This window comes from Oncorhynchus masou, chromosome 31, assembly GCF_036934945.1.
Source record: "Oncorhynchus masou masou isolate Uvic2021 chromosome 31, UVic_Omas_1.1, whole genome shotgun sequence".
Lineage (NCBI taxonomy): Eukaryota > Metazoa > Chordata > Actinopteri > Salmoniformes > Salmonidae > Oncorhynchus > Oncorhynchus masou.
This window is the reverse complement of record NC_088242.1, coordinates 30,506,546-30,532,944: the sequence shown is the minus strand read 5'-3', so window position 1 is coordinate 30,532,944 and position 26,399 is coordinate 30,506,546. Positions and strand designations below refer to the sequence as shown.

The window sequence follows — 26,399 nt, the reverse complement described above, 5'->3', positions numbered from 1 at the left end:
CTCAATCCCACCCATCCAACATCTCTCCATCAAACCACCCACCTCCTGCCCCCCCTTCCTTAGCAACTATGGCTGTTTTGTCAGTCACCTACTGCAACTGCTATAGCATCTTTGCGCACAATGGTAAGCAGCATCATCTGGATATGTATGCAACAAAAGTTCAACATTCACCTTCTGCTACCATTTCTGTCAAGCCGTCTACTCATACAGTTTGACGCATATATTCGATAAATCCAACATATGCCCCACACAGAACGCACTGCAACTGCCTCTGCTCTGCTGCAAGGCAAACGGCAGCATTTCTTTGGAAATTATTATAATTCTGGTGTACCGAAATGCAAGGCGGCAGTGGGTGTGTTCGAAGCCGTGAATGTACTTCTGGCATACCAAAATGCAATGAGGCTGTCGGTGTAGCCTAGCAGGCAAACCGGTTTAGCATACTAGTCTGGTGTCTGCAGTGTTGTTGCTGCATGGTGACACATCCTTCATTGTGAGTGATAACCAAACTATGCCAATCCCAACAGGTCATTACACGTATGCTTTGTACACATAGACTCTACTGTCTGTAGTAGGCTACCTCTTTCCCAACTCAGTTTTTGTTTATTTTCCTTGCCTGAGAGTACATTTTTTTATTAAATTCCACGCAAAATTTTCACCCAATTATCTTTGACTCAAGTTAATTCACCAATGTGTAGTCTATAGTAAAAACATTATACAGATTGAGTCAAACATTTAGCCTATTACACTAATCAAAAATATAAACGCAACATGTAAAGTGTTGGTCCCATGTTTCATGAACTGAAATAAAAGATCCCAGAAATGTTCCATAGGCACAATAAGCTTATTTCTTTCAAATTTTGTGTACAAATTTGTTTAAAAAACATTTCTTCCTTGCCAAAATAATCCATCCACGTGACAGCTGTGGCATTTCAGGAAGCTGAATAAACAACATGATCATTATGTAACGAATGTGAAACGGCTAGCTTAGTTAGCGGTGCGCGCTTAATAGCGTTTCATTCGGTGACGTCACTTGCTCTGAGACCTTGAAGTAGTCGTTCCCCTTGCTCTGCAAGGGCCGCGGCTTTTGTGGAGCGATGGGTAACGATGCTTCGTGGGTGTCAGTTGTTGATTTGTGCAGAGGGGCCCGGGTATGGGCGAGGGGACGGTTTAAAGTTATACTGTTACAATTACACAGGTGCACTTTGTGCTGGGAACAATACAATGTTTTGTCACACAACACAATGCCACAGATGTCTCAAGTTTTGAGGGAGCGTGCAATTGTCATGCTGACTGCAGGAATGTCCACCAGTACTGTTGCCAGAGAATTGAATGTTCATCTCTCTACCATAAGCTGCCTCCAATGTCGTTTTAGAGAATTTGGCAGTATGTCCAACTGGCCTCACAACCGCAGACCACATGGATGGCGTCATGTGGGCGAGCGATTTGCTGATGTCAATGTTGTGAACAGAGTGCCCCATGGTGGCGGTGGGTTTATGGTATGGGCAGACATAAGCTACCGACAACAAACACAATTGAATTTTATTGATGGCAATTTGAATGCACAGAAATGCCGTGCGAAATCCTGAGATCCATTGTGAGGCCCATTTTCTTTTAAGTATATGTGACCAACAGATGCTTATCTGTATTCTCAGTCATGTGAAATCCATAGATTAGGGCTGAGGGTTGGTCTCTCAACATCCCTCAGCTCTCCCTTTTCTGCACTAACACTGACCAAAAGGGGACACCACCTTCCAGCTGATTGCAAAACTCGAGTCGCATCTCATTATTTCTGCCTCATGTACAAACTTCAGTTGTTACTCCTATGAACAGAGAAAGTGAAATATTCCTTGATATTAAAAAAGACCCAAGCCGCTAATAATAACAACAATGCAAGCCTAGATACACTTTCCTACTCATTACTGCTGCAGTGTTTGTTGTAGAGCCGAGTGGAAATAGGAAGAACACCCATGTTATGCCTTATAAAAGTGTTGACAATGCTGAGAAGGAACTTAAGCATGAACACACTCATAAAAACAGCATCTCTTTGCTGTATTCGTTGACACTCTCTAGCCATGGTTATTTTATACCTGATACACATGAGGGGAACACTGCTCGCCACTCATGCAGTTTACTCTTTTATCCATTATATGGTTAATTTGATCCCAGCCAATCACAGTTTAGCTGTTCACGCATCTCACTCCTTGAGGTTTTGTTATAAAAAATCTTTGGTGAGATCGCTTACTGAGTGAGGGTGACCATCTGAAGAGTGGCTCCCAACTTTTCTACAACTGTTTTGTGTGCGTTCAGATACTAGTGAGTGTTGTTTGAGGTTATATCGTAATTCTATTGAAAGCCCGAGTGTTAATTGCCATTAGTGGTGTTCATTTCACCTTTATCTGTTGAGTAATGGTAGATTGCTAGACTAGCTGTTCGCCTGATATGGCTTCTCTTTGATGTTTGTATAGGCCTACTATTTGCTCACATTGTTTGCCTCATGAATATTAGCTAATGGTTATTACTTAGTTGTGACATTATGTGGTTACATGCAAATGCAGCGGCATTGCTTTGTTAGTGCTACAATTAAGTGTAATATGCTATCATGCTAGTGTGCATGCCTTTGCCTCATGGCAGTGTGGTTGCGCTTGCAGGCGCGTGCGCTATTTTGCTAATTGAAGCCTGTATGTACCAGCCTGCTTGTTTAGCCCTGTTAATAGTACTGTTTGTGTCCACAGTGGTTATGGACATTATTATTATTTCAGTATAATCACTCATTGCAGAAGCATAGCCAGTAATTAGTTGGTGGGTGGGCCTGCAGAAATTTGCTGAGAGAAAATGTTGCATTTTTAAAGCTAATTTCCTGCAATTCTACCATGAAGCAGGCAGGAATCCTTGCCTTGTTTCATTACATCACTACCACTTCTGACACCAACTTAATGAAACAGGCAGGGAGAGCGGCTCGAAACCACAACCTTCTAGCCATATACTGGGCCACTAAAGCATGCTTATGTGGCAGAGTCAATATCTGCGTTTATAAACCAGGGTCGCTGCATTATGTAAGTCTATTTGTAATATTGGCCTTACTGTATGTATTAGAGGTCGACCGGTTATGATTTTTCAATGATGATACCGATTATCGGAGGACCCCAAAAAAGCTGATACCGATTAATCGGCTGATTTTTATGTATATATATATTTCTAATAATGACAACAATACTGAATGAAGAATGAACACTAACTACAGGTTAGTCGAGGTAATTTGTACATGTAGGTAGGGGTGAAGTGACAATGCTTAGATAAGAAACAGCGTGTAGCAGCAGTGTAAATACAAAGGGTGGGGTCGTCAATGGACATTTGATTAATTGTTCAGCAGAAAATGTTTGGGTCCTTCCTCTGACACCGCCTAGTCTATAGGTCCTGGATGGCAGGAAGCTTGGCCCCAGTGATGTATTGGACCATATGCATTATCCTCTGTAGCGCCTTATGGTCAGATGCTAAACAGTTGCCGTACCAGGCGGTGATGCAACCGGTCAGGATGCTCTCGATGGTGCAGCTGTAGAACTTTTTGAGGATCTGGGGACCCATGCCAAATCTTTTCAGTCTCCCTTACGTTGATGATCTTTTGCAAATCCATGTTGATTCAACGTCATCACATTGCTTTTTTGCATGATGTGGAAACAATGTTGATTCAACCAGTTTTTGCCCAGTGGGCGCCTCCATGTGTAAAACCCAGTAGCGCTCCTGCAATCTGCAGTGGGATTACTGAAAGCACCGCATTAGCAAAAATAACCTGCCCAGCTCCCTGTCAGTTACTAACCCGGAGGATCAGTTGTCAAGGTATAGTAAAGCTATTGTAGCTATAGTATAGTCTACCTGTTTGTGACCTATTTAACTGATATTATATGTCTATATCTTACTGGGATAGACCTAGTTGGAACCTTGTTTAATTTTTATTTGGGATATTTAGTCGTTTAATATCTCGGGAAACATGTTATAGGCTATTTGTAGTAGAGCCCAGCCTATACTCTCTCCTATGGCAATCTGGTGTGAATGCATTTCATTTTGGTGAGTGATTTTCTGCGTAGTTTTACCTGGAGAAGCACATGTTCACCACTCGAGATATTATCCTAGCAGTATTTTGTGAATAAACATTTAGTGCTGTGATAATTTATTACATTTTATTTGCTCAGTGTTGTTAGGAAATGTGTTGGAACAAATCATCCACTAAGGTGATTTTGATGCTGGTGATTAGGTAGATTACCTTCTGGCAGCTGGTCAAAGACGCCACGGAGCATGACAGTTGTCAGGCTTCAAATGCGAAGGCAGCGGGGTTACCTTGCTAAGGGGGTCCAGTGTGCACGGTGTCATTGGCTCCGTCCATGAGATTGTCCCATGATGGGAGTCGGGGGCCTCGGCACCGCGACCCCAAGCTGAATGTGCCAAATGTGCGTAACGTTTTCTTACAGTTGGTGGAATTCGCCTCTCTCTCTCTTTTCTATCCTCTCTCTCTTCCATCCCCTCAATCTCTTAACCCCCTCCTTCCCTCTCTGTCTGTCTCATATCACACTCTCCTCTGTCACTGTGTAGCCTTCTCCCTCTTCTCTCTACTCCTTATCTCCTGTCCTCGTAGCGCCATGTCGAACGAGGAGCGGACTTTCATTGCCATCAAGCCAGATGGAGTTCAGAGGAGGCTTGTTGGCGAAATCATCAAGCGATTTGAGCTAAAGGGCTTCAAAATGGTGGGGATGAAATTTGTCCAGGTACGTCATTCTACTTACTGGAATCTGTTACTTTATATGTAGGCTGTAGTCCTATGCACTTTCAGCGCATTACCAGACAAAATGGTATAGCCAATAAGTAGGACTGAATGGCAGGCCTGTATAACAGTATGTAATCAGGCAATCTGACTGCTTTTTTAAATAAGCACACAAATCGTCTAAGCAATAACTGCCAATACACATTGTTTGGGCATACAATACACATTGTTTGGACATACAGTGCAGTAGGACCTCATCTAGTCCTTGAGGTAGTTCCTAGTGAGCAGATTAGCTTCCTGGCTTTTCTTGACCACATGTATGTTTAGCATAGGTCTCCTGATCCTGTCTTCGTTGGTCTGTGGCCAAAGAGGGCTGCCTTGTGACCTACGAACCCAGGGATCAGAAGTGCCCACCGGTTATAGTCACTGTTTGCAATGGGCTGTTTAAAGGTTAAACACATGCACTCAACGGTTACCTAGTGACTTCATGTGATTGATGCTATATGCACTATAGCAGAGTGTATCCAGATTTAGGCTATAGCTTTACGAAACCCTTGTTTTGTTGCAACATGACTGTTACAGGATTCTTTTACTCCACAGGAGGTTGGTGGCGCCTTAATTGGGGAGGATGGGCTCGTGGTAATGGCTGGAGCGGAATCGGTGGAATGGTATCAAACACATGGTTTCCAGGGGTTCGATAGCATTCCATTAGCTCCGTTCCAGCCATTTATAATGAACCGTCCTCACCTCAGCAGCCTCCACTGCTTTCCTTCTGCTATTCTACCACTGGTGTTCCAACATGGCCCGCTGTATTCTGCTGTGATCTGCTTCTTGTGTGTCTATGGTTATGGTGGATTATTGATTGTTTATTGATGGTTCTGACTACCTGTTGTGTTATGTCGTGTCTGACTAACCCAGGCCCCGGAGTCTCTGCTGAGGGAGCACTACGCTGACCTGGAGGACAGACCCTTCTTCCCAGGCCTCGTCAGCTACATGACCTCAGGACCAGTGGTTGCCATGGTAGGAGAGACTTTCCTTGTTGTGTTCATTGATAAGTGGTGCAATTGGTCAAGTTTCCCCTGCAAGAACACAGAAAAGCCTGCACACTGTAACGCTTCTAATACCATTTCACCGTGCATGCGTTCACTACCTGTACCACTGTCAGATTATAGCTTTGAGCCGCCAGGCTTGAACATATTCACATTAGTATTCGTATTTTGAAATGTATTTGACCGCTGTGCATCGAAATGGAAGATCATAAAGCGTACTTGGATAGTACAGTGTTATCCATCTGTGTGTGGGTGCCAGGTGTGGGAAGGGTTCAACGTGGTGAAGACGGGCAGAGTGATGCTGGGAGAGACCAACCCTGCAGACTCCAAACCCGGCACCATCCGAGGGGACTACTGCATCCAAGTGGGCAGGTGAAAATTCATCGCGCCACACCACTGCACATGATACAACAAGAAAAGAAAGCCGCGTTTAATTACACACACACAAACAGATAACACACAAAAGCATTTATTAAGTAAACATGTGTTGATATTTTAAAACCTCTGCTTTTTTGATCATTGACATCACTTGGACAAGTCCAGTACTTGCTAAACTCTATCCAGAGACACTAATTAACCCATCGTTAAGTCTCCATCTTTCTTCCCTTGTTGTTTTCAGGAACATCATCCATGGCAGTGACTCAATAGAGAGTGCCAACACAGAGATCAACCTGTGGTTCAAACCTGAGGAGCTTTGCAGCTACACTAGCTGCTCTACCAGCTGGCTCTACTGATCTAGGATCAGTTTACCATCCACAAACCCTAACCATTAGGACTAGGAGGGGGAATGTAAAACTGGCCTTAGATCAGAGACAACTTCATCCTACTCTAGCTGGCGACTGAAGACCATTTACTATGGTAAATGTGTTTGACTGCCTGTTTTGTTCAACTGAGCTTTCCAATAAAAAAAAACTCACAACCATCTTTTTTTCTTGTTGCTAGGGGTTGCCAAGATCTGATAACCTTAATGAAATTCCTAGGTTTTCCAGAAATCCTGGTTGGAGGATTCTGGATTTCTTGCTCATTCCTTCATGGTTCAGGGAAACTTCCAACTGTGTTTTGTGGAAAGCAGGGATTTTATTTCATCTACCTCGCATCATGAAAACCCTTTTCTTTCAACAGCCACCCAGTGAACTGCTCTTGATCTGACATGGCCTACAGTAGGTTGATAGGGTTCATTGGTGCATCACTGTCCTGTGGGCCTCAGTCCTGCTGGCCACATTGACAGTTCAAACATTAGCAGGCCTGGCCAGGTCACTGCCAACATTAAGCGGGATTAGCCGGCGCCATAAACCTAGGTTGGGATTAACTGTGGATCTGCTACCTTGCTCAGGTGAGTAAACGGTCAACCTAATGATGGACCTGGGATGGGACCTGGGATGACACAAAGGCTCAAAGGAGGTATCACACACATACTGTATGCTTAGAATAGTACCTGTGTCACTGGGGAAGATTTGACCCAAGATGTCTATCAGACGTGCATGTGGTGTGGAGCACTGGAATCACCTGAGCCTGGCGGATCTCTGTAGTCAGTCTCATTGCAGGACTCTGGGTCCACTGCATAGGGGAAGTGACATCGGGGTTACAATCGTTAGCAGCCGCACACAAGCCTAAGATCACCATGCGCAATGCCAAGCGTGGGCTGGAGTGGTGTAAAGCTCACCGCCTCAGGAGCTGTGGAAACGCGTTCTCTGGCGTGATTAATCCCGCTTCACCATCTGGCAGTCTAACAGATGAATCTGGGTTTGGCGGACACCAGGAGAATGCTACCAGCAGCCAATGCATAGAGCCAACTGTAAAGTTTGGTGGAGGAGGAATAATGTTGTGTGCCTGTTTTTCATGGTCCGGACGAGGCCCCTTAGTTCTAGTGAAGGGAAATCTTAACTACAAAGATTGGAAAAAATCTGCATCAACAAATATAGTAATTTATAAGTATCATTTTATTCAGTGTAAAAAGTTAGTTCTTACAAAAATCACTAACAGATAGACCTTTTCACAGCCATGCGGAAACCGTTTGCAATGATTGTAAACAAAGAAACCAATAACACAACCAATATTGTCCCCAAACATTTGATATATTTACAAATTCAAGGAATTGTCTATCAAACTTTGATCACAGCACAAAATTACCATAATGATGAAAGGAAATCTCATTTTTATAGACACACTATCAAAAAATGTACAAACCCTACACTGCAACTTAATATGTATTACAAGGGCCAGTGTTAATAATTTCAACAATCTTAACAAACCATTGTTATTTGTATCCAAAATAAATCAAAAACGCAACTTAAGCCCCTCAATTCATAATTACAATTGAGAATTATTTCTCCAATAAAATAACTAATAATCACGTTATCAAATATATGTAGCACCATGATATAATGGCTGAATATAGAGGGTTTGTCGCATACAAAAAGAGACCCGTGTTAGTATTCAATGAACAGACACCACATTCTAGATAGACTCCCTAGCCCCTACCACCACGAGAAACCATGTTTGAGCCTGAAAAGATTTGGATAGGTGTCAGCAATATGGCTCAAATTCCACCAAGCTTACCAAAAGGGCAAAATGGAGGTATTTCCATGTTTCTCATACCTATCAAATCCTTTCAGATCTGTAGGTGATACTTTGGGTTAGGTGCTAGAGGTCGATTTAGTGGGCGGTAGCACGACCAAAGACCATAACAGCAACAACAACAAAAGCTCAGTACAGGACCACAGAAAGACCTCACTATTCTGCATGCACTCTTAACTTGATTGATCAGTGCACCCACTCCCAAATCAGCCCCTCAGATCTACACACTTCCTGAATTGCCCCTTGTATATCTGAACAGACCGGATAGATGTGAGCCTATAATGTCATATTGCTTATATGCAACCTGTTCTTTCAGATATCTAAGGATTCAGAAGTGACTAGATGGAGAGGCAAGGTGTTGACTTTGGATTGGGCTTCTAGGTGATATTGGGATATTCTTACATACATTTCTAAGAATAAAGAAAGAGGCATAGTATCACTGAAAAAGTAGAAACCTTCAAAATGCAGAAAAGGTTTGCGGTGTTTGTGCGTTAGGAATCATTTGGGTTATTTGGAAAGTAGCAGCAAAATTAGTCTATAAACAGCAGTGTCATTATTTTCCGTACGGTGATAATGTAATTTGGTCAGTAAATTGGTTAAGATGACCATCATCCTTTTAATGCTTTCTTCGTTCTCATCTAGTTAGTCAAAGTCTGTGCCAGATCGAATTTCATAAAGTGAATCACAAACAAAAAAGCAAATCCTGAACTCCAAACCTTTTACACATAAGGGTATAAAGAGACACGACATTTTATTGCTCTGCTGGACATTGTGTGTATAACCTTAATTAATATGATGAACAATTCAATCATAAATCAACAGAGTGAGGAAATGCATATTGGCAGAAACTATGAAACTATACATCCCTTGGAAAAAGAACACCACATGGAAACAACGAGGGTAACACATACCTATCTACACAAAGCACGGCGTCAAACTGAAAGCTGATCCAAGGGATCTTAATTGTTACTGTTAGAACATTAGGACATGAATGGTTTATATAAAATACCTTACCAACCAACTGAACAGTAAATCACTGAACACAAGAAACCATATCAAAAACGGGAGAAATCAACATTCAGACACGGACAAGAAGAAACAATGTGAGCAAGTTGTTCCATTAAGACTTTTCTCTAAGTAACTTTACGCAATGTCGTTCTGTTTGATTTTAACCGTAATGTGCTTTGCTTGACCCTTGAAGACAAGAAAAAGCAAACATTTCCTGAGAAGTTAATCGTCAACCTTACTGGTATAGAGAGATTATAGCTAATTTCACAACTGCGACGATCACTGAGCAAGACCCATTTTTCTGTACTAGTCTATTTCGACACGGAGTGTACAAAGCATTATGGACACCTGCTCTTTCTATGACAGACTGACCAGGTGAACGCTATGATCCCTTATTGATGTCACTTGTTAAATCCACTTCAAATCACTGTAGATGAAGGGGAGCAGACAGGTTAAGGAAGGATTTTTAAGCCTTGAGACATGGATTGATTGTGTATGTGTGCCATTCAGAGGGTGAATGGGCAAGACAAAATATTTAATTGCCTTTGAACGGGTATTGTAGTAGGTACCAGGCACACTGGTTTGTTGGGGTGGGGGCAACAACAGTATTAGGACGGTGTCCTTAAGGTTTTGTACACTCAGTGTATATAGCGTGTGGTTCTAACAAACCTAACTATTCTATTCTGATTATAGACCATAGCTCACAGTTGTCACAGTTATGCAATAGAATTTAGGTAAACTGATGTAAGTATAATATATTTTATGCATCTTAATATCACTTTAGGGTGTTATAGTTCATGGATGTGACATAGCAAAATAATACAGAAAACATTATTGCATATTATTCCATTTCGAGGACTACCTCAAATGTGCTATGTTAGAAATATCGGGTGTTTGCGGTCTAGTCTTAAAGTCAAACATATGAGGATATAATTATTTTATTTGCATATGGTATGTCAAGTTGCCCAAACCTGCATTTCAAATTTGAGACCCCATTAGGAATTCACAATGAGCCCCAACCCTGTCTCTATTTGACTGCCAAGCTCACCAAGAGGTAGTACAAAGATAGAAATTAAGTCTAGATACAGATGCGTCACCACTCAGTACCAGCTACAACACACAAGCAGATTCAGGAATTCAGGAGGATCTCCTCCAACCAATCAGGAATCTTATAAAAATGTATGCCCTCTAATTGGTGAATAAAGAAGCCAATGGGAAAGGTTCTCCTGCTATAGCCTACTCCAATCTGATCCCATTGGTTTTATGTACGTACAGACTATCAACAAAGCCGTGTTTAATAAAAGACATTAACACGAACAATAAAGGTGTTATCCAGTGGCTCGGTTGAATACTTAACCAGTACGCATCAATATGGCTCTGAAATAAAGAACTACCCATACACAAGAGGAAAAACACCACTGAAATAAAATGACCGGTTTTGCATATCTCGGAAGTCATCCATGAAATGGAGCCTACATTGTTTTTCTGCCTGCTTTACAACATCATTTTAGGATTAAACTGCTTGATTACTAAAATCATTTCTGTCTTTTAGGGCCAGACTTACTAAGTTTACACTTGTTTTCTTCGAGGAAAATAGGTTATGACAATATGGTAGAGTAAAATAAAGAGTATATCATGGTTTAGCTTTGTTTCTGGAGTTGTATCCTGTACTTGAAAAAAACAGATGCAAACGTTAGCTAAGTCCGGTCCTTCTATTCTAAAGCTGCTGACATGGTAAAGGGTGGTTCCAACAACCCAAAGAGACTGGTTGTTTGTTCCTGTAGTGCAATCTGTGACAGTGTTTATCTAGTGTATCCCAATAGACACATTAGCACTACCTAGTATGCATAGCCAATACTAAGTAGTACGCAAGTTACCCTATTAAGACACAAACACCATCTAGGTTTGAGAGTGTCAGTCCTATCACACCAGCAAGGTTTCGGATTTATACAACATCTATTCAAAACCCACTCTCGTCAAATCACAATTCTTAATATCTATATAGTTCTATATTGAACAGTCACATCTATGAATATGTATCCTCATAATATCTACACCACTCCCGACAGTATCTCCTCCCCCCCCAAAAGAGAGGTTGATAACAAATCAGAGTTGAAGTCAAAATAACAACAACCCTCCAATTTAAAGGGCAAAAACAAACAAAAAACAGAAACTTTACAAATATCAACTGAAAACTTCAAGTACTATTAACAAATAAAAAGCAAGTCCACCTGGCAAAATGTTTGAAAAATAATAATCATCCTGCTTTATACAACTTGTTCCCTCCCTTCTCAAGACCGAGTGAAATTAAATCCCGCCATGTGCGGCTAGCCTTCTTACCTGAAAGAAATAAACCAAGGCCTGGCTCAGAAATATCTGTCACAGTTAGTCCAGGTGACTGTGTGTTTGGGCCCCACGTTTTGAGTCAGAGATCCTGCCTAGCAGGGTGGGGGAGAGAGACTACCCAAAAGAGAGGCTTCTGTTTCTGGGCATCCAGACCTCCAATGCCCCCTAGATAGATGCATTTATGGAGGAAGAGATGGAGAGCCACAGTCGTATCCAATCATCCAGGGAATTGGGATTTTAAATCAGATTGTCCAGGTATCATAAGAGACCTCTTCTGGGCCGGTGGCTTTGGGAAGTGTCCAGTTACCCGTTAGCCTTGTTCATATGGTATGTCTGTCTCAGTGACTGTATCAGAGCGCCAGGGTTTGAGGCTGTAGCTGCTCAGAAGGGTACTCGCCCCTGCGTGGTTTTGGGGAGCCCCAAGTAGCTTAATTTGTGGGTGAGGGTTGGGGTTTCAGGGCGTGAAGTCACTCAGTGTTTTGTACCCCAGTAGCATTCTCTCCTGATTGGGGTGTAAGAAACTGGCATCTCTGGATATGTTTTTTTTTTTTGAGCACTCCATGCTCCCTGCCCTGTTGTTCTCGTCTTGGTTTAAAGATGTCTTATCCTAGTTGAGGGGGGGTGTAAGAGGTTGCCCCTGGCCTCCCAGGCCTAGCCCGAGGCCCCTGTCCCCCGGATCATCAGGGCTCCTGTTTGATGTAGTAGCTGCCCGAGCCGTTGCTCTCCTGATCTGAGATGCCCTGGGAGAAGGTGAACTCATCCACCTCAGCCGGCTCCTCCTTCAGACGCAGCAGAGACTCTGGAGAGCGGGAGAGAGAGGGGGAGAGAGCGTTAGCCAAATTGAGGGTTTGATGAATCTCAAAATTATAGGCAAAACTCTTTCCAGCATCCCAAGACAGGGCATTCATTATTCAACTCCCAAGAGAACAAAAAAGCAAAACAATTTTTATTCACAAAACCCTTTGCAACACAGGAACAGCTGACTTAATACCTAGCCTTCCATTTGAGCCTGCAGTTCCAGTAATACGAACAGACATACACAGTAAATCATATTACCACTTTTGCTCACCTAATACGCATCATGAGGTGGGAGGAGAAAATTACATTTTTCACATTAACACTTTCACTGCAATAACATGACACAGAAATAGATCAAATAGATTTTTCTTTCCTGCAGTTGTATCCGACACACAGCGATCACACATGAAGGTCAGGACCTAGAGTGGATGAGGACTGGCCCCTGTTACCACCCTCAGTCTGTGTGGAGGTCTCAGTTGTTATTCATTGTTAGTGTGTTACCTGGTTTGTGGGTGTGGTGGTGGTGGTGGTGGGTGCGGGGCCGGGGGACCATAGTGGGGCCCTGGCTGGAGTAAGGGGGCGGACTCTGCTCTTCCTCCTCCCCTGATAGGCTCCTCCTCCTGCCTGCCTGACTGAAGGGCCGTCGACCAACCGGAATCTTCCGCTCTAGACACCAAGTCAGACTCAGGTAAGCTACCAGGGGTGTTTTCAGGATGCTAGCGCTCCCAACAGTATAGATTTGAATGTTTGGTTGCACAGTGTTGCTTTATATGCATTTTGAAAAATCTAGTAAATGCATTCATTTATTCATCATAGATAATATTGTGTGTATTAGGCAAAGGCCTAGACAACTCCATGCTTTAATGAGATTATGTACATATTCCAAGTCCTTTCATATAATATTTCAAAACACGAATCACCAGGCCCCAATGAATTATTCCGTTGCAAAACCTTTCAAACGGTTCCAAGAATGATCTCTGTTCCATTATGAAATGTTATAGAACCGTACATATTCTGAATACACCCCAGGTAAGCTACCAGGTAAGCCAGACTCAAGTAAATCAGCTAGAGTTGGTGGTGTGTGTGATCGTGTCTACACATATCCGCGCTAAACCACTCCCTGAGGTGTAAAACAAGCTGTGTTTGGATCATCACACCTGGTGTTACAAGCACGTTCCCCACATCTTTGGCTTTTACCCAGAGTGCCACATTTTCCTTTCATGTGACTCATGCCAACCAATCAGAACCCAAGGAACAGACAAGAAAGAAAAAAACTAATCGATAAGAGAAAGGTTAGATCGATTGACCCCACCAGAGTGTGGACCAACGGAAGGAAGAAAAGAGGAAAGAAGTGATAACTCACTCTTCTTTTGGCCTTTGTACTGTTGGGCTTTCTTCTTCTGCTTCGGTACAGCAGGTGGGATTTCTCTGGCCACTGAAATAACATAAATTAGCAGTAAATAAACAGTTGTCTATTGTTTTACTGACACAAAGGTACATTTCTGCCTGTTAGTTTGGGACTAGGGTGTAAAACCGGTAACCGGTATCCCGAGATTTCCCGACCAAGCTCCTTCAGGTTTCCTGAGAAAGAAAATGAAAGGTACCGTGGACCAATAATATACTAACTCTATGTCTCACTAACGCAAAAATATTAAACACGTACGTCCAAATAGCTGCATGAAACGGACATACCTACTCTCATAAATCAAACCAGTCATCACAACGCTAGCAGCGTACCATATTCACTCAACATAAAGTCCCCAATTTAAAAAAACACTTGGCTTTTAGAAATGTAATCGCTGACTATCATGTGTTGGTTACATGCGACCTCTCATTACAGTCGAAAATCTCCATCTTACATTCACAAATCTCCAAACTAGCTGTGTGACACTGGCAGAGGTTCAACATGTGCTAGTCTACTCACTGCTAACAAAACAGCAGCTACACTGGGTCTGAAAGACATTTATAACATCGTTCCATGATGTTAAAACTTAAAAAGCGGGAGCACAGGGCTTACGAGTCAAATTTGCCAGAAATTGATCAACCACTCCACTATGCATAGTGTTGAATCTCCTCTACTTGCTCATTTGTTTGTTCAGCGGCGAATCATATTTATTCCCTGTAACAAAGTCACCACAATAAGTTGGTTAGCATTGAGTAAAAACAGCCACAACCCTCCCAAATTCCCCCTGATAGCCAAGTGGAAGGGGAGAGAAAAGGACAAACAAGCTGACATATTTCAGCCAAAGGTAACCGTATAATATTTCACCAGTCGGCCAGCAGTGCTTCATCAACGTAATAGGGCGGTGACAGAGAACTTCTGAGTTATTAAATGGCAACAAATACAGTACATAAAGACACCATTATATTCACGTGTATATATTTCTCCATTTACAGTGTATTATCAGGTCAGATTTTTTCACTGGTATTACATGTTCTTTTAAGCTAGAGATGTGTTGGTTTTTTTTGCAAGAGCTGCGTCTCGATCCACCGCATCCGCCAACAGTGGCCTTCCGCATCTGCGGTGAAAGGCGGCCGAGCAACAGCGGTGTTTGTCAGATCATGAGACATCCGGGGAAAAAAAAAAATTGGTGTGGAGAGGGGAGATTCTCGTGAACGCGATGGTGTTCTCCGTTTTGCTCTACGATGGGACTCGACTGAAGGTAACTGGTACTTTTGGAAGTATGGAGTTTTGTGCCTACCCCCAGAAAAAGGGGTTAAATGTGTCAAAAAAATACTAAAATATTTCCTGAGCTTTATGTCTCCTAGATATAGGACAGACACTTCAAAACCTTATGATCTATTTTGCCATTTATGAATGTGTTATTCAATGCGTTCCTGTGGGAATTGGTACTAAAGACCCCCTTCCCCATAGACTCTAGAGAATAAATAGCATTTCTGGTTTGAACAGGAACACCGGGATGCCCCAGGTGTGTTTGCAGTTTTCCTGGGAAGGAAAATACTAAACCCAATTTGGGACTCCAATGGAATGTTATTGAGTAATTGGCAACATATCACTGGAACCTAATCCAATCCATCAACGAGAACCTAAGGGTAGAGGTTGGTTTATGTCTGAGCATGTTAGTGTGTTATATTTGGGTAGAACTATAGCGCTTGATCTCACTCTGTGCGGCGGGGGGCTGTAGCTGGTAGCCGGTCAGCTGACACCAGCCCACAGGGTAGAGGTCAGGTGATTGGCAGTCCACCCATTGGTCGTACTCATCCTCCCAGCCGTCAAAGTGGATGCGCAACAGGCGGTGGACGATCCGAGTCACTGTGGCAACACACACCAGCCTGGGATCCATCAGGTCCACGGCCTCCAGCTTCATGCCCTGGCGGAAACCGTGGTTTGGAACATCCTGGGCAGGGGCAACAAGATAGCGGAGGCAAGGAGGAGAGATATTCTTAGGTTAAATGCTCAATCCAGTGTTTTTTCCATTACAATTTTGAAGCACTTTCTTACAACAAAGATGTACAGTGGGTATTGTAAGTACCCCCCTTGGATTCCTTCACATTTTATTGTTTTTTTAATTTTAATTTTACCTTTATTTAACCAGGCAAGTCAGTTAAGAACACATTCTTATTTTCAATGACGGCCTGGGAACAGGGGCAGAACGACAGATTTGTACCTTGTCAGCTCTGGGGTTTGAACTCACAACCTTGCGGTTGCTAGTCCAACGCTCTAACCACTAGGCTACCCTGCCGCCCCATTGTGTTACAAAGACCTAGGAATTTATGCCTTTCCTACAGTCTTCTCACTATTTAGTATTCAGACTTACTTTATTCAGTCACGGAACATGCTCTGCGGGTGTGGCTACCTTGCACGCTCTGAATAAACTTCATACAACCGCTGAAAACCCTCCCGCTTGCTGGCCAACAGATTTCCTCGTGGAGTTTTCATTCAAATAGGGTTTTCAGTACATTTATCTTAAGACATCCCTTTAAATACGTTGTACCTTTTGTCGACAGACTAGAATATACAGAGAAAGCAGGTTCAGAATATTAGGGGTCAATGAAAGAAAGCCATCTAAATAAATGCATATTCATCTACATTTCATTTTTAAGGTTATTTTCGATTATTTAAAGTTAAGGAAAGTATTTATGAATCTGGTTTGGAGAGACTTTACACACGAAAGAAGAAAAAAATGAGGTTTGATTCATACAGAAAATTGCGTCAAATGATAATAGGGATTATAATAGGTGAGAATAGTGTATAATGTTAGGCTATACCCTCCTCGTTTAATGCCTCCTCATTTATTGCCTGCACTAACCATGGAACTGTGTGATGACACAGCCAACAGGGTATTATACCACACTGTTACGGCTTGGCCTGCGCTCTGATTTAAATTAGCTTGCATGTCTTTTTTTCTTATACTATCAACTGTTACTAATGATCCTCAGCAATAAAAAATAAAAATCACACAGCCGTGACGATGTTTACAGAGGAAGCAAATGAAAGTAAACGAAACAATCTAATTAAATTAAATGATAACGTAGACTAACTGAAGGGAACCAACAGTAAATTGGCAGTTGAATATATGTGGTTATTAGTCCTACTAATAGTGACTAATATTTAACATGATTAGAATCAGGAAACAGAGAAAGTCGGGGTAGCCTGTAATTAAGACATTCGAGGGCACATCCCTGGATGCCAGTTAAAAGGCTGTACAATTTAAATTCTACAGTATTTCATCAACTTTACAGCGGGAAAGATATGTTGATATGCTTCAGTTTGCTGCCATATGACTGGTTTCACGTGTCTCCAGCGATCATAAGGTCAAATATTTATTTTACAATTCCCTTATCCAAACTGATTACTCATTTAACCTAGCTCTTATCAAGTTGTACATTACAGTGCATAGAAAACGGTGTTACTTCTTTCAGAGGAAAATGAAGTACATGTTTTTTTTCTCACTTGGAACCGGCAGGTTCGCTACACCTTATTCATTTTAATTTTTTAATTTTACCTTTATTTTACTAGGCAAGTCAGTTAAGAACAAATTCTTATTTTCAATGACGGCCTAGTGGGTTAACTGCCTGTTCAGGGGTAGAACGACAGATTTGTACCTTGTCAGCTCGGGGACTCGAACTTGCGACCTTTCGGTTACTGGTCCAACGCTCTAACCACTAGGCTACCCTGCCGCTCATGGTTTCCTTGTGCATAAAGGTGGTGGAAATATTGGTAAATTAAGTCAAGGTCAGAATACGGCGTATCTGTAGACACCTCCGCCACACCTTCATTTATCTGATCTCCACCCCAAACGAATAGCGGGTGAATAGCAGGCTATCCTCATGCTTAAGTTCAAGGTCAGAATACGTGGAGAGAGAAAAGTGCATTAAGGGATTTACATTCCATTTACGCTTGCTTAACTCATGTGGAAATCCCCCTATGAGATCTGTCAAGGTGTTGGGACTCATGACTAGACAGTGATTTTAAGTCTCGCCATAGATTCTCAAGCAGATTTAACTTTAACTTGGCTCCTCGGGAACATTCACTGTCTTCATAGTAAGCAACTCCAGTGTAGATTTGGACTTGTGTTTTATGTTATTGTCCTGCTGAAATGTAAATTCCTCATCCAGTGTCTGGTGTAAAGCAGACTGAAGCAGGTTTCCTCTAGGATTTTAGCTGTGCTTAGCTACATCCTGTTTCTTTTTATCCTGAAACAGTCTTTGCTGATATCAAACACCATGATGCAGCCACCACCATTTCAGCCAAAAAGTGTATTCCTTTGCCGTTTTGTTTTTTTGCAATATTGCTTTAGTGCCCTGTTGCTTTCAGGATGCATATTCAGTATATATCTTTTTGGTCATTATTGAGGCGTCACAACAATGTTTTTTATCCTCATCAGTTTCCTCCTATTGCAGCCATTGAACTCTGTAGCTGTTTTAAAATCACCAATGGCCTCATGGTGACATCCCTGAGCATTTTCCTTCCTGTCCTGCACCTCAGTTCAGAAGAACAACTGTGTCTTTGATGTGTCTGAGTGGTTTAATACATCATCCACGGTATAATTATTAACTTGACCATGCTTAAAGTGACATTCGATGTCTGATTTGCTATTGTTACCCATCTACCAATCACTGACCTTCTTTGAGACTTTTGAAAAGCTCCCTGGTCTTTGTAGTTGAAATAATGTCATGCCTATTATTTCACACAAAGTGAGTCCATGTAACTTATGTGATTTGTTTAACCAAGTTTTACTCCTTAACTAATTTAGGCTTGCCTAAACAATGGGGTGAATACTTACGAAACTACTATATTTTAGTAATTTTGTTTGAATTAATTTGTGAAAATGTGTAGAATGTTCTTTTCACTTTGACATTATGGAGTATTTTGTGAAGATCACAAATGACATAATTCAATCCCATTTGTAATGCAACAAAATGTGGGGGAAAATCCAGGGGGGGGTGAATACTTATAATACCCAATGTATGCAACCAAAACCTATCAACATATTTTTTTTTATTTGTATATTTCATGTGATCATAGAAGAACAAAACGCATGTTGGCATCGCTTTGTCATTACACAGAACTATAGGACCGGGCGAAACAACAAAACAACAAATCCACGATGTCAGGAATCAGTCCTACCTTGTTAAAGAGCTTCACAGGAGCGGCTATTGAACTCGTTTCTCTGAGGTAGTCAAACCATTTAAATGGCAGTTTAGTGTACCCTGTGGGGCAAAGTCAGTGGTAAGGCTGGGTTAACATATAACCCCCGACCAGAGAGAAGGAAAGGAAGAGGAAGGAAAACTACCTTAGTATCTCTTTGTCCCAATAGTTTTTATCTAAATGAGACTATCCTTAATTAAATAAACAATGGTTGAATGAAGAAAATTAAAATCGGAGTGAAGTAATGTTGTAGTCTGTGAAAGGAAAAGGGGCTATAGAAATGTACCTCTAGGGGGCGTGAGTTCAATGTTGTTGATTCCACAGAAGCCAGCAGGGAAGATGGAGGGAGAAGTGGAGTGGTAGCAAAACCAGTCTGAGCCATCAGCTGCCTCCGACCCGTCGATGGCGATCATGAGGTACCCGTCTGCCAACACCTGAGACACAATTAAACATAAAGACAAGATGTATACAACTCAACACCTGAAACATATAGCAAACATCAAGACGTATACAACTCAACACCGGAAACAGGTTACTGAAAATAACATGGAATCCCCAATCCAGGGGTACCAACAGTGGAGAAGTATGATTGGGGTAAATGCCCCTTGAATTTGCCCTTTATGAAAGTTCTCCATTGGTAACAATCCAAACTGTTGCCATAACTTCTTACAGTGGCTACACATATACCTGAGGGGTGAGAATTACCTTTCTGACAGTGGCTACACATATAGCTGAGGAGTGAGACAGTTACCTTTCTTACAGTGGCTACATATATAGCTGAGGGGTGAGACAGTTACCTTTCTTACAGTGGCTACACATATAGCTGAGGGGTGAGACAGTTACCTTTCTTACAGTGGCTACACATATAGCTGAGAGGTTTAGAGGGTCAATGGCCTCTAGTTTCATCCCGTCCTTGAACCATTCACCACTCTGGTCCACATCCTTCACCTGAGGAGATATCACAGACACATTCTTCATTCCGGATCCATACATAGGAAAATATCAATAGAAACCACAGAGGCACAAAGACTTGGGCCACTGTAACTGCACTTGGCGTATTACATTACCTTGGCAAACAGCGGGGCGGGGGCGTCCATCTGACCATCGATTTTCTTTGACACATCTGAAAAGAATCATTGTCGTCAGAGCAAAAAAACAAACACATTGGAGTAACCAACTAACTAACTAGGCCTAACTCACTAACAACTTAACTACCCAAACAACTTGACTGACCGGATCGTTTGAAGCGGTGCCCGATGCTCCGTGACCATCCGATGGCGTGTATGAGCGGGGAGTACATGTGACACCAGAAGTCGTCGGAGCTCTCCTCGTAGACAAGCCTCAGCCTTCCCCCGATCACCTGCTCCACCAGAGCCACCCGAGTTCGGCACAGGTGCGTCTTATCCACCACCTCCACTCGCATCAGCTTCTTAAAAGGGAACTGCATGTTCTCATGGACCTGGTTAGAGAGGGGGGAATGAAAGGTGTTTAGAGCAGGGACTGGAAAAAAATAATTTTGTTAACTATTTCGTTCTGAACAGAACCACACATTTCTTCTCCTCACTGTTCCGACCAGAAAAATACAATTCTGAACCAGTTCAAAACAAATATCGTTCCCTTCTGTTCCTTTTTTAACCTGTGAAAATTGACCATTTTTTTTTTTTTTTTTTTTTTACATTTAGCTCATTAAATTACTAGACCAATCAATGCGGATAGAGTAGCTTGCTATGGAGCGGGCAAGCTAGTTGTTCACATACGTAATGGACAGACAAGTGTAGGGTATGAGATACGACTGAAATTGTGCGGTTGGGGAGAGAGCGGAGGAGGAGGCTTGGCTTGAAGCGCTGGGAATCCTGTTATGACATGCATTACCTGAATTAGGACCACAGAATATAGCCCATCTATGGAAGAGCGGCTTCTATGGAGGAACTTTGAACGGAGTAGGTATAACACTGGACCAGAGCTAGCTAACAAGCTTGTGTGTGCAGTGCGGCACCAGAACTAAAACACGTATTGCCTTTTTGTTGCTAATAAATCCAATGTGAAATGTGATAACTACACTATCCTTAACTAGCATGGAAAAAGTTCATCTGTTCTTCTCTAATAAACATCTCTGTCCCCTTATCTTGTGAATCACACTTGGTATGTCAGTAGGCCTTGCATAAGCCCTTATTTCTTTCTTTTTTTGTGGGACTGGAAATACAGTGCCTTCAGAAAGTATTCATTGTTCTAAAATGCCATTGTTCTAAAATTGACTAAATAAAAATCCTCATCAATCTACACACAATAACCCATAATGACAACGTGAAAACAGGTTTAGACATTTTTGCTAATTTATTACAAAAAAAAAAGTATTCAGACCCTTTACTTATGAGATTCGAAATTGAGCCCAGGTGCATCCTGTCTCCATTGACCATCTTTGAGTTTGTTGATTGATTGGACATGATTTGGAAAGGCACACACCTGGCTATATAAGATCCGACAGTGCACGTCAGAGCAAAAACCAAGCCATGAGGTGGAAGGAATTGTCTGTAGAGCTCCGAGACAGGATTTTGTTGAGGCACAGGTCTGGGGAAGGGTACCAAAAGAATTCTGCAGCATTAAAGGTCCCCAAGAACACAGTGGCCTCCATCAGTCTTAAAAGAAAGAAGTTTGGAACCACCAAGACTCTTCCTCGAGCTGGCTGCCCGGCCAAACTGAGCAATCGGGGGAGGAGGGCCTTGGTCAGGGAGATGACCAAGAACTTGATGGTCACTCTGACAGAGCTCTAGAGTTTCTCTGTGGAGAAAGGACAACCATCTCTGCAGCACTCCACCAATCAGGCCTTTATGGTCGTGACCAGACGGAAGCACATGACAGCCCGCTTAGAGTTTGCCAAAAGGCACCTAAAGACTTACAGGGGGGCGAAGGTTCACCTTCCAACAGGACCACGGCGCTAAGCACACAGCCAAGGCAACGCAGAAGTGGCTTCGGGACAAGTCTCTGAATGTCCTTGAGTGGCTAAGCCAGGGTTCGGAATTGGACCCGATCTAACATTTCTGGAGACCTTAAAATAGCTGTGCAACATTGCTCCCCATCCAACCTGACAGAGCATGAGAGCATCTGCAGAGAACGGAAGAAACCCTCCAAATACAGGTGTGCCAAGCTCGTAGTGTCATACTCAAGAAGACTCGAGGCTGTAATCGCTGCCAATGTGCTTCAACAAAGTAGTGAGTAAAGGGTCTGAAAACTTACGTAAATGTGATATTTCATTATTTAATTTCTTATATTAGCAACAATTTCTGAAACCTTTTTTGCTTTGTCATTATAGGGTATTGTGTGTAGATTAATGAGGGGAAAAAACAACAATCAATTTTAGAATAAGGTTGTAACCTAACAAAATGTGTAAAAAGTCAAGGGGTCTGAATAAAAGTCAAGGGGTCTTCCCGAAAGCACTATATGTAAAAGAAGAACGTTATAAACCGGTTTCGTGCTTTAAAAGAATAACGGCTTTGTACCGGAGCAGTAGAGGTCACTTTCATTCCCTGTTCCTTGAAAAATGTACATTATTTTCCAGTTTTTGGTTCTGTTCCCTGAACTGGTTTCAACCCCTGGTTCAGAGTGGGAGCTTTTAGAGCTCTATTTTTTCATTTAACCTTTATTTAACCAGGTAGGTCAGTTGAGAACAAGTTCTCATTTACAACTGCGACCTGGACAAGATAAAGCAAAGCAGTGCAACAAAACAACAACAGAGTTTCACATGGAATAAACAAAAGTACAGTCAATAACACAATAGAAAAATCTACATACAGTGTGTGCAAATGGAGTAAGGAGGTAAGGCAATAAATACACCATAGTAGCGAAGTAATTACAATTTAGCAAATTAACACTGGAGTGATAGATGTGCAGATGATGATGTGCAAGTAGAAATACTGGTGTGCTTAGGCTATCATCCTTGCCTCTGCGGCTCGTAATTATGAGATCTTACCTTCGCAGCAAAGTCTGGTGGCAGTGTCTTGGCTCCAGTGAGTCGCTTCACAAGAAAAGCTTTCCAGTTAGAGTACTTATTCTGTATCGCTGAGAGAGAACACAAAAACATATCCACCATCAGTCTATCGACCTGGTTTTTCATCTTCTGTTAGGGATTGTGTGACCAGTTTATCAAAGGCAAGTTCAAAGCGTATTACTATGATCCTTATTAGAGTGATGTTTACATTTGGGAGGTACGAGGGGTTTCCCACTGGAGGCGCACCACCCCACGGGGTGGATCTCTGGAACGCAGAGGTTACACCAGAAGTCCCTGATGGTGTCGTTGTCAAAACCCTCGTACCGCAGCAGAGCCTTGAACCCTGGGGAAGAGAACAAAACAGAAAGAGACAACAGATAAAACAGAATGTTTCATGTGACAACCTCATTACCATGCATTCTTCTAAGAGGAATACCTTATACAAGTATAGTCTGATCAGTGACAAAAAGCTGCGTAATACTTCTATTGTACCCCAGGTACAATTTGTATAAAATCCTCCATGTGTTTAGATGTATTCTTACCTGCAAGTTTGACAATCCCTGCTATCCAGTAGACTTTAGTAGAGAGGTTAGTATCGGAGTTGAGCACCTCCACCCTCACTCCTTCAGCTAGGTCTCCCCAGCACATACCCATAGGGACCTAAGTCACAGAGAAATATTTCAATTTAACACAACTTCATATTATTTCCCACATGGGACAATTGTTTTGATCAAAACAGTGTTGATTTACAGATGTATAACCTTAGCATCTGTAATAGACCATTTGAATGTCTGGCTATTGTTTAAACGTACGTGCTTGAAGCAGCTGACTGGTGCTCCAACCAGGTTATTGCTACAGATGTATCTTCCCCAGTCAAAGCATTCAACAGGAACTACTGTAGGGGAGAAGAAACAAGGTCAACATCACATGTTCACTATACTGGGTCATATATACAGAGAACGTGTATTCTTTTGACTGAAATAACTTTCCATTCAATGTCATTCTTCTCCATTACAATATGAGAGACTGTATGTTTGGTCTACTGTGGGACTCACCTGCTTTTGATTTAGCCAGGTTTTGTTGTTGTTGACTTGCTTGGTACTGGGCGTAAGCTGCCAACTTCGCCATGAGAGGCTGTTTCTGTAACACCTTGGCCTTTTTCGTAGGTGGTTTACCCTTCGAGTAAAAAGCACACAACAATTACAATAAAGAATGAAAATAGGTAAATATGTTCACAAATTTTACTGATGCTTTCTTGCATTTCCAAAGGAAATATAAGAAAATACTCTCATTCTCATATGCCCAAAATGCAGAGCATAGTTGGGCATATCATGGTTACCTGGAGTCTAGCCATTATACTGGCTTTTTTAGAGTTGGAGGAATAACTTCTAGAGCAGGAGACGCTGCAGAAGCGTTTCGTTTTGGAGTAGAAGGCGTCTCGCACCCCAACCATCCCACACATCTCACAGGTGGCTGTGGAACAGAGGCAACACATAAACATTCCCAGGAAACTCAGAATACAGCAGGAAATTCCAATTAATTCAAAGTAATATATAATTTTATCAGTTCTTCTTCTTCGCAGTTGCAGGCCGGGATCCATGCCAATACACACTCTTATAGTCTAACCTCAATTACAGGCAGCCATTTAATTCACAATCTCTTCCACAAGCCCCATCCACCAATCCCCAACCTGCTTTGTGCGATCACCCCAGAGTGACACTGACTGACTCATAGATATTCCTGACCAATTTCGATCTATATCTTCAGATTCTATATCAATATTTGTCCGTACTGACCCATGCCAGCCTTGCCGTCGGGATAGGTGTAAACCTGTCCATTGTTCTTGATGATGGGCAGGCTGGCAGGGATGGAAGGCACCTCGTCCTCACTGTCCTCTGAGCTGGAGCTACTGGTGCTCTCCTCACTGCAGCTGTCGTACCCGTCAAACATACCGAACGAGTCCTGACGCTTACGCTCCGAACGCGGGGTGCGCTCAGCCTGGAAGGAGCAGAGAGAGGGAGTGAATGACACCAACTGTACGGTGAGAGGGTGTGTGAGTGAGTCTATAATGTTGTGCTAGATTTTGTGGAGAGATAGACTAAGAGATCTATCATTCATTATCATGACTTTGGTTTTTCTTTCAAAAAGTAAGTAATTATAACTTTCGTAACCACATATTTTATTGTGGCATAGTCATAATAGAATATTGTCTTGAAAACTGGTATACTTGGAAACTGGGTATGGTAAACAATGTGATTCAACAGTCGCAATGATATGTGACAGATACAGATAGTTACATGGCTATGCATATGTACATGGCTACCAGCATCAATGAGATGAGAAACAACATCCATACCAATAGAGCTAACGTTAATAGTATGAGATAACGTTTTACTGAGCAATGACTGCGTCTTAGCCACATAGTTAACATACATAATAGCAATTACCTTCCTATACAACTACAAAGCCGTCTCAGAGTTTGCATTAATTTAACACTTCCTCTTCTGCATATGACAGTAACGTTACTGTAAAATGATTTCCCCATTATCTGTTTCGCACTACGTTACTGGCTAGCTATTTATAATGTTCTAGTTAGTACACTTAGCTGGCTAAGTAACTAACCGACTTGTGTAGAATGAATGTGAGAGCTGAGGCCTTAGCATATTTGTTAATCCAGTTCTACCATAGCGTTAGTTAGCTAGCCAGACTTAGCTAGCTAACGTTGGCTAGTTACAAGACCGCTTGCAATACATTATTTCAATAAACGAGTAGACCTTTATCGTGTAAAAAAAACGAATAAAGCATCCATATATTCACTTTCCAAATCAGGGCTATTGGATATTATCTATCATGTTTGGTGATTCAATCAGCTGTTCTTACTACAATCTGATAACAACGAGGGGAGGGGGGGGGGCGCTAGCTAGCTAACGACGTTAGCTAGCTACGTTAGCTAGCTCGCTACACAACAAGTCGGAAGCAGACGGACCATATCGGAGAAATTAACTCACCAAATTCCTTGTGTTCTCCATCAGCCCTTCATAAAGCTAGCTATTGTATTTTATTATTGTCTAAATTGGCTATAATAGTAAAACTCCCCAAAAAAGGGGAGGTTTATTAGCTTCAGAAAGCTAAACTCGGAGCCTGAAAATATCAGGATATCAACAAAAACACAATGTATCGAAAGCGCACGCGCGAGTTTAACCCACTTTGCTGTGATTGGTCAGAGTTGAACGAGAGTTGTAGAAAACAAAACAGACAATCCCTATTGTC

The 26,399-nt window shown here is 42.1% G+C and overlaps 2 protein-coding genes across 5 annotated transcripts; one reads left to right on the top strand and one right to left on the bottom strand.

Annotated features, from left to right (window-relative positions):
- The first annotated feature begins 2,221 nt into the window (after positions 1-2,221).
- Positions 2,222-6,724, top strand: nme2a (NME/NM23 nucleoside diphosphate kinase 2a). Of its 3 annotated transcripts, none has more exons than XM_064952896.1 (5): positions 2,222-2,313; positions 4,585-4,757; positions 5,672-5,773; positions 6,062-6,174; positions 6,422-6,724. In XM_064952896.1, exons 2-5 carry the CDS (start codon positions 4,632-4,634, stop codon positions 6,534-6,536), a joined length of 456 nt encoding a protein of 151 aa, XP_064808968.1. In that variant the 5' UTR covers positions 2,222-2,313; positions 4,585-4,631; the 3' UTR covers positions 6,537-6,724. The 3 variants fall into 3 exon arrangements, with proteins under 3 accessions (XP_064808968.1, XP_064808967.1, XP_064808966.1); XM_064952895.1 differs by lacking the exon at positions 2,222-2,313 and adding an exon at positions 3,701-3,834; XM_064952894.1 differs by lacking the exon at positions 2,222-2,313 and having other exon boundaries at positions 4,370-4,757.
- Positions 6,725-7,724: 1,000 nt separating this feature from the next.
- Positions 7,725-26,393, bottom strand: LOC135523791 (MBT domain-containing protein 1-like). 2 transcript variants are annotated; one of them, XM_064950701.1, is made up of 17 exons: positions 26,138-26,392; positions 24,926-25,127; positions 24,469-24,602; positions 24,185-24,305; positions 23,942-24,024; positions 23,672-23,789; positions 23,338-23,472; positions 23,112-23,200; positions 20,378-20,603; positions 20,212-20,267; positions 19,988-20,092; positions 19,431-19,578; positions 19,124-19,206; positions 15,656-15,890; positions 13,895-13,966; positions 13,033-13,197; positions 7,725-12,532 (listed from the first exon to the last, which is right to left on the bottom strand). In XM_064950701.1, exons 1-17 carry the CDS (start codon positions 26,156-26,158, stop codon positions 12,414-12,416), a joined length of 2,112 nt encoding a protein of 703 aa, XP_064806773.1. In that variant the 5' UTR covers positions 26,159-26,392; the 3' UTR covers positions 7,725-12,413. The 2 variants fall into 2 exon arrangements, with proteins under 2 accessions (XP_064806773.1, XP_064806774.1); XM_064950702.1 differs by lacking the exon at positions 13,033-13,197 and having other exon boundaries at positions 26,138-26,393.
- Between the last annotated feature and the right edge of the window lie 6 nt (positions 26,394-26,399).

Coding starts and splice junctions, on each gene's coding strand:
- LOC135523791 (XM_064950701.1), bottom strand. CDS start 26,158: ATGGAGAACACAAGGAATTTG. Junction 24,025..24,184: donor CCTGGCTAAATCAAAAGCAG/GTGAGTCCCACA, acceptor TCTCCCCTACAG/TAGTTCCTGTTGAATGCTTT. Junction 15,891..19,123: donor CTGTGAAGCTCTTTAACAAG/GTAGGACTGATT, acceptor GCCCCTGCCCAG/GATGTTCCAAACCACGGTTT.
- nme2a (XM_064952894.1), top strand. CDS start 4,377: ATGAGATTGTCCCATGATGGGAGTCGGGGGCCTCGGCACCGCGACCCC. Junction 5,774..6,061: donor CAGGACCAGTGGTTGCCATG/GTAGGAGAGACT, acceptor TGTGGGTGCCAG/GTGTGGGAAGGGTTCAACGT. Junction 6,175..6,421: donor TACTGCATCCAAGTGGGCAG/GTGAAAATTCAT, acceptor TGTTGTTTTCAG/GAACATCATCCATGGCAGTG.